This window comes from Culex quinquefasciatus, chromosome 2 (genome assembly GCF_015732765.1).
Source record: "Culex quinquefasciatus strain JHB chromosome 2, VPISU_Cqui_1.0_pri_paternal, whole genome shotgun sequence".
Taxonomy (NCBI): Eukaryota; Metazoa; Arthropoda; class Insecta; order Diptera; family Culicidae; genus Culex; species Culex quinquefasciatus.
In genome coordinates, this window is record NC_051862.1 from 24,681,929 (window position 1) to 24,689,924 (window position 7,996).

At 41.2% G+C, this 7,996-nt stretch overlaps 1 protein-coding gene and 1 long non-coding RNA gene across 2 annotated transcripts; both read right to left on the bottom strand.

Annotated features, from left to right (window-relative positions):
* On the bottom strand, nt 1-2,007 carry LOC119767229. The gene is made up of 3 exons (XR_005277403.1): nt 477-2,007; nt 106-416; nt 1-41 (listed from the first exon to the last, which is right to left on the bottom strand). It is a non-coding gene; the product is annotated as an uncharacterized LOC119767229 (long non-coding RNA).
* Nucleotides 2,008-5,426: 3,419 nt separating this feature from the next.
* Nucleotides 5,427-7,140, bottom strand: LOC6035908 (guanine nucleotide-binding protein subunit beta-like protein 1). The gene is made up of 2 exons (XM_001845968.2): nt 6,740-7,140; nt 5,427-6,677 (listed from the first exon to the last, which is right to left on the bottom strand). Exons 1-2 carry the CDS (start codon nt 6,875-6,877, stop codon nt 5,826-5,828), a joined length of 990 nt encoding a protein of 329 aa, XP_001846020.1. The 5' UTR covers nt 6,878-7,140; the 3' UTR covers nt 5,427-5,825.
* Between the last annotated feature and the right edge of the window lie 856 nt (nt 7,141-7,996).

Genomic DNA, 7,996 nt, shown 5'->3' on the forward strand with positions numbered 1-7,996 from the left:
TTCTGTATCTGCTTCGATTTATTTGTCAACACGGTGATAAACTGAAAGAACAGACGTTTTGTTGTAAATTTTACTTAAATAATACAATTATTTGGTTAAAATTACCTTATCCTCACGACTGTTGTTACCAAAGAAACAAAATTCCACCAAAAAGATCTGTTGGCCACGATCTCTTGACCATTTTCCTCTAGCCGTACTAAAATCGTTCCAGATTCGCGTCAGGTTCGCAGCACTTTGTCCGGACATCGAAGCAGCTGGAAGGACAGGTCCAGAGACAAGAATGGCAGATCAATGCTTGGTTGAAAGTATTCCGCCTCTCCAGCTCCAGTGTGGTTGATTGCATCTTAGGCTGATCTTGGATCGTCTGCAGGAATCCTTCGAAGTTTTAGATGTAGCGTGCTGTTAAATTGGGAAATCTACGACCGACAAATTATTCGCATGTTTCTCTTATGTTATTTTTAAAATAAGGAACTCACCTGTGCCAAAACCATGACTGGAAAATAAAAAACGCTAAAACTTGTGTTCGCCTTGACCAGATCCGACCGGGATATTTCCAGCATAATAAAATGTGCAGGAACTCCTCAGGTTCGCAGCTGGGAAGATTTCCGGTAGCAACCGCGGGTTGCAACCGCGGAACCGACATCGAAACACGTGACGAATGAAAAACACTTTGCTGCAAAGCAAGAAAAAAAAAATTAGTTTGTTTTGGTTTAAACGAACTAGCTCAACATGAACTGTCACTTCAAAGGGGCATTAGAAAATTGGTCGAAATGACATTCTACCGCACAATTTTGGTCGAAATGGTGCAACGTTATATACTCTTCTCTAAAACTAACAAATGAATGCATAATGTTTTCTTCAGATTAAAATATACTGTAACCAAAAATTACAACTTGCTAAGTACGATTTTTCACATTTAAAGCAATTTTTTCAGTTCATGCCGAATTACCAAAATAGGTGTCAAATGGGTTTAAAATGTCGAGCTCAAGAAGTGTATTTTCTTGTAAACGTGTACTTCAAGCCGAACAAAACGTATAACAACAGAAATCAACAGAGAAAATTTAGCGTGCCTCGTAAACAAAACCTCTGAAATTAAAAAAAAAAACAAGTTGATAACTCGCAAATTCGGGAAGGATTTTTTTACCAATCCGTTTTTGGCGATGGACGGATTGACGAGCTCTTCAGGACCCCGACAATGATTACAGTCGACCCGGTAATCCGCTCAGTCTTAGCCGGGCCGTGTCACAGCGGCATGACCTCTCGCCGGTAGCGTCTAGCAGTGAAGATGCCGATTTCAACTCCAGTTTCCGATCTAGAATCGTTCGACACTCGAGGTTGAGCGAAGATTTTTACCTGGGCGGCGGAGCCAGTAGTTTTGGTGACCCAAACAGCCACGACAACTCCGAGCGGAAGTTCCGCAACTACGACGAGTCCAGCCAGCAGTCAGCGGCCAGCTTCGTAAGATGACGTGTACGATCATGAAACGCTGCAGATACTCCGTACATTACTGTTCGAGCGGTTAATTAGGTAACTATTTGAGGAATCTCCCTGCAAACTAATAGTTAGCTGAAGATTAAAATCAATAACAAAAGCGAGTGAAATGACAAATACAATAATGCTATACTTACTTGTAATTATAATTGAACACTGCGCATTCTGATGGATTATGCGTTATGCATTTTGGTTGCCCGGTACTTGGTATCATCCTGCTGTTATAATATGGCATAACGGAACTAATTTATTCTGTTTAACAAACATCACGATTACGCCTCCGCGCCGCGCAGCATTAAACTACCAAATGAAACACTTTTGTTTTGCCAGCTGTCATTCGCAGCAGCACTCTTTGTTTGACTTTACATGTTTTCAAATTTTACATTAACAACTTTTACATTATTTATAAGATTTACATGCTTCTGATTCGTCAACATTTAAACAAACATAAGAATATTTACATGAGAAGCATCAATTACATTAGATTTAAATTTACATTATGGCTAATTACATGGAATTTGACTTTTTACATTAGATTTAAACATTACATTAAGTAAGTTTACATTTGAAACATGGTTTACATGACGTGGACATTTACATATTTTTTTCTGTGTATGTCAATTTTTATGTACAACGGTAAAAAACACGATTAAAAACCATTTCTGATCACTTTTTTTCATTTTAATGCAAAATTTTTTTTTGACAAGACAACATTTTTTCGATGGATCAACTATGGTCCCCTTGGAACGATCTGTCAAGTAGGAGCTTTTCTGTCAAGAAGGACCGCGAGGTTAATTTTTCAAAATTGATTTAAAAATCCATTTTAAACTCTTTGTGCTCGTACAAAGGGTCATTGTACTCAGAAAAATAAGCTTTATCGCTGTAAACAATAATATCAGCAATCTAAGCTTCATTTTAGGACCCAATTCCGTCGTGAAACTACTTACTTTTCCTGTCATTCTTGAACGAAGAAATAGCCTACTTTTCTGTACCACAAATATCAGAATCGAATAGCAACACTTTTTAAAATAAATGCTGAAAAGTTCTACTTTTCAGCACTCAAATGGGTGCTGAAAAGTTGAGCTTTTCAGCACTTGTTTCGAAAAGTAACACTTTTCAACATTTTTTTTGATTCAAACGATTTATTGACAAAATACATGAAAATTTGACATAAAATTTCACTCAGTGTGTGTTTTTTGGAATTGCAAAAAATGTTGTATGGAACTCGTTGCAAAACTTGATTTTTTCAGCACTCTTCGTATTTATCCAGCTCGGTGAACCTCGTTGGATAAATGTACGACTCGTGCTGAAAAAATCCTCTTTTTGCAACTTGTTGCATAAACTACTATTAATTGATTCTAAATGAATTAAAGAAAGATAACTTCCACAAATCTTCCGCTGTTCGTAGATGTTACTGTTGGAGGTTCAGGTGATGGGAAAGTTTTGATGTTCAACTTTTTTAAGGGGACAAGGGAAAATCTCCACGGTTGATAAGTTTCGCTTGGAGTTCGACTGTTTTTGGGAAGTTAAAAGGCCTATGATTGCCAAACTGACACTGAATTGATCCGAAAATCCGTTCTCAAGATTTTTAAATAGTTTAAGTATGAATGGACTATACTGACGTGCTTTTCTCAAAGGTTTTTTTAGTTGTTCCTAAACTCAGAGATTTTTGTATCATTATGATACCAAAAATCATTTGTAAATCGTGCCAATTATATCTCCGAAATAAAATGCAGCTATTAAAAAGGCGTTTGAAATATGATCGTCAGTTACATTTATTAGTTCAATTTACTTAATTTTTTGCATAAATTTCAGTTTAATGACCACGTTCAAGCACAAATTCAACCAACAATATTCTCCAACCGTTCCCAAGATGTACGAAGAATCAGAATCAGTTACCCCCTCCAGTTCTAGCCGTTCAGTGTTAGAACATATTTAGTAGGATGTAACAAAACCACACTTTTTTGCGGGCATTTCAGGGGATGATCCCCTAGGTGTACTGAGTCAGAATCCCAAATATGAGCTCGATTGGTTGCGACAGGACCTGGCGCTCCGGCTTCAAAGTTTAAATGGGATTTAACCCGTAAAATCGGTGCGTTTTGGTTTTTGCCCTTTTTGAGTCCTTCAACGATTTTTGGATTTTTCAAAAACCTCATAAGCTTATAGTTTGTGTTCCAGGGTACAACTTTGCCGAAGACTGCGAAGAGATTGGACCGCTCAGAAAAATGGTACAGAATTTACAAAATCTTTTCTCTTGTTTTTCTGATAACGTAAAACAGGTTCTGGCAACACTCGCTTTTGATGCGCGCTTTCGGCAAACTATGCAACGCATGCTACGGTGCGTCGCGATGCGTCGGCATGTATTTGTCCAGCGTCGTGTTGTTGTTTTTGTTGTTGTGATTGTTGAGAACGAAAGTTCTTATGGAACTGCAAGAAGCTCTCCGGTTGACTCTCAGGGTTCAGTTGGATGCCCAGGCAGAACCGATTCTAAACCTTGCTCGAGTGCCAACTAACGCGGCTGTCTTGAAAGCGCTTTATTACGCACGGATGTTGTGTGCATTTTGAATATTCCGTATTCCGGAAGATATTTCGAGAGACACGCATTTTAGTGAGAGTTTTCACTCGCTTTGTAATCAATCAAAGAGTTATGGCAATTTGGCAATAAAATCGGTCATAAACAAATTAATGTATTGCATTGACAACATTAGTAAACACTATTTTCATACAGTAGACTTCTCTGGCTAGATATTTTGCGAATTCATTAGACACCAATTGCACTATGTTCGAGCATAGGTTCGCTAACATGTCCCCCAGCACCACAATTGGTCGCGACGAAAAAGATCCACACGGAGACAGGACCAGGTGGGCTTAGAACTAAATCCTGCGATTCACTGCCAAATAGAATACCGGAATCTACGACAGATTAAAAGAGCAGCACCGGTGATCAAATCCTCCGGCACCATCGAAAACATAAGCACAACATCCAAATAAAGCATTTTCTTTCCATGTGTCAAACTTTCACCGTTGTACGCTGGATGTTTTCTCGCTGCTATAGTTACGACGCCTGGCTCTGGATGCGCGCGTTCAAAGAAAGTGTTGCCAATACTGATCAAACAAATTAATGGCAAAAAGTTTTTTATTTTCAAATCATTGTACAAGCAGTACTAATATCAAATCTCTTCACAGTCTTCGGCAAAGTTGTGCCCTGAAACTCAAACTATAAGCTCATGAGGTTTTTGAAAAATCCAAAAATCGATGAATGACTCAAAAATGGCAAAAACCAAAACGCACCGATTTTACGGGTTAAATCCCATTTAAACTTTGAAGCCGGAGCGCCAGGTCCTGTCGCAACCAATCGTGCTCATATTTGGGATTCTGACTCAGTACACCTAGGGGATCATCCCCTGAAATGCCCGCAAAAAAGTGTGGTTTTGTTACATCCTAATAGTTACGACGCCTGGCTCTGGATGCGCGCGTTCAAAGAAAGTGTTGCCAATACTGATCAAACAAATTAATGGCAAAAAGTTTTTTATTTTCAAATCATTGTACAAGCAGTACTAATTATCAAATCTCTTCACAGTCTTCGGCAAAGTTGTGCCCTGAAACTCAAACTATAAGCTCATGAGGTTTTTGAAAAATCCAAAAATCGATGAATGACTCAAAAATGGCAAAAACCAAAACGCACCGATTTTACGGGTTAAATCCCATTTAAACTTTGAAGCCGGAGCGCCAGGTCCTGTCGCAACCAATCGTGCTCATATTTGGGATTCTGACTCAGTACACCTAGGGGATCATCCCCTGAAATGCCCGCAAAAAAGTGTGGTTTTGTTACATCCTAATATTTAGTGTTAAGCCCGTTCGGTAGCATTTAGACAATTAAGTGTATCGATGGAATTTCGGCACGAAAAAAAGAAGCTGTACAATAACAACAAAACTTTGTGAATATTTTTGTTTTCTGTAAACATGTAGTAAAAATAGTAATATATTTATATTATAATATATGCTCTAGTCTCGTAGATTCGTCGTTCAGAACAAATAAGCCGAAAGCTGTGTAAATTTAAATGGGCGTGCTGCGTACTTTTAAAGTAACTTCCGGTTAGGCAAAATTTCGTCACAGTCAAGAATCGTTTCGTGTGTTGTTACAACCGCATCATAAATGTGTAAATCTCTTAACAATTTTGAAGGTTTAAACGCGACAAAAATAATGTTAAGTAACGAGTATCATGTGAAAAAATTCTAACGAAAATGCAAACAAAAATTGTCGGAACTCATATGTGAATAATAAAGTAAAATTGTAAGAAAAAAAATCGTCCGCGGTTTTATTTACCTCACTCTCAGTTGTACAAATCCCACAGCGAGATCTGCCCGTCGGAGCCGGCCGCCGCCATGATGGCGGCCTTCCACATCGAGACCTTATCCTCGGAGTACGCCAGGTCGAGCAGCTCGCCGCCGCGATGTTCCGTGAGGACCGCCAACGGCCGCAGACTCTTCCACGAGAAGATCCGAATGCGGCCGTCCCAGCCGGCGCTGGAAAACACCTTCAGGTCCTTGCGGATGCGCACCCGGTGCACGCCCGCGTTCTTGATTCCGATGTCGGACTTGCGCCGGATTTCACCCGTCGCGCGGTCCAGCGAGAAGACCGTGATCCGGTCGGACGATCCGCCGGCAACGCCACGGTTCGTCACGGGGTCGTAGTCTAGCGTCATGAGGCATTCGTCGTCGGCCGTGGCAAGTTTGAGGTGGCTCACCACCTTGGAGCAGTTCAGGTCCCACAGTACGAGCGTGCCGGACTCGTAGCCGGCCAACAGGTAGGTCACTCCGGCGGCGCCGAGTTGGACGGGCAAGAAGCACATTACGGTTCCGAGCGGGGGCAGCCCGGCGCCATCTTCAACGACTAGCACCTGCCGCTCGGCCAGGGTGCGGCCGCACAGGATGGAAATGTTGGATCCCCCGCGGGGAACTATCACAGCTGGGCCACCCACGGCGGACGGGTTGTACACGAACCGGCAAAAGCCGACGTGGTCCGTGCTGACCTGGTGACTCTCGACGTACGCCGAGTTGGTCAGCTGCCACAGCTTGACCACGCAGTCGTTCTTCTCCTGAGTTAGCAAGGCGGCATCTTCGGTGTGGTCCAGGGCAATCACCGGGCTGGGACCGACCGGGAGTTGGTACGGGGAGCGGTTCGTCTGGGGTAAGGGGATTGAGACAGATTATCCAATGTAAAGTTACTCAACAATCTGTTACTTACGTGCAAATCCCACAGCTGGACGGTTCCCTTGCCGGTGCCGGCGTAGATCCGCTCGGACGTGTGAAAGCACAGCGAATGAAACGGACTCAGATCGGGTGATTTCAGACAGTAAACCGGATCCGGCGGCAGCAGAGCCATGGCGCGTTGAGCAAAAGACAAATATGATATGCAAAAAAAAGGCCAACACGCAAATCCCGTTTCGTCGACGTGACCTAGTTTCGCGACGCGATTACGTGGAGTTGCATTCCATTCCGTTGGGTCCGGCGGGTGTGACCTTGCGGCCGCGCTGGAGAATCGGGAGCAGCTGCTCGCACGGGAACCGAAAACGATTTCCTGCGACGCACCGTGTTCCGATATGACGACGAACTGAAACCGCGAACAAAAAACCAAACTGTCACTTTACTTTCCAGGGTTGCCACATTTGATTCTGTATTTTTTAGGGTCAAAAATCTGTATATCTGTATCAGGGGGACGAAATCTGTATTTGGAATCTGTATTGATATTTTTAAACAATTTTTCAAAAAACAAAATATTCTTAATAGTTTTTTAATGCATAAAAATGCTACACAATCTAAAATTTAATGTATGGGCTCATCCAGCAATTGAAAAAAAAAATGTAAAGAATTAAAATTATTTAATTTTAATAAAAAATCGGGAAAATCTGTACATCTGTATGTTTTTCTTAAAATCTGTATTTCTTTATATACAGATTCTGTATGACCTCATCACCTCAAAAATCTGTAAAATACAGATAAATCTGTATTTGTGGCAACCCTGTTACTTTCTCCGTGGTTTGTTTTGGTTTTCAGAACGATATCGGCGAGGTATTGTCGATTGCAATAAATTTTTGATGGTTTTTATGTGTATTTTTTAGCTATTTTGTTAACAAAGAGTCTATCCTGCTCACGTCAGTTGATGTTTACATTTGGAACGAGCAGGATAGACTCTTTGTTTACACTTCGGCTTTGGCCCTATTACAATAGGTCTATTCCCGTACCTGCAGAATTGCAGAATTTCTGCAACTTCTGCAAAATTCTGCAGCCAGCATAAGTCACTTTTTTGCAGTACGTTCCCGTACTTTTCAGTTCGCTCTCTTCATCTCTCTCTTTTGCAGAAGTTCTGCAAGGAGAGAAACCGTAAAACTTTTGCCTGGGTAGCGCGTTCCAGTACTTTTTCTGCAATATTGTACACAGTTGAGTGGATTTACTTAAATTGGGTATTAAAGTTTTTTTTAATTATTTAAAAAAAAAGGGATTG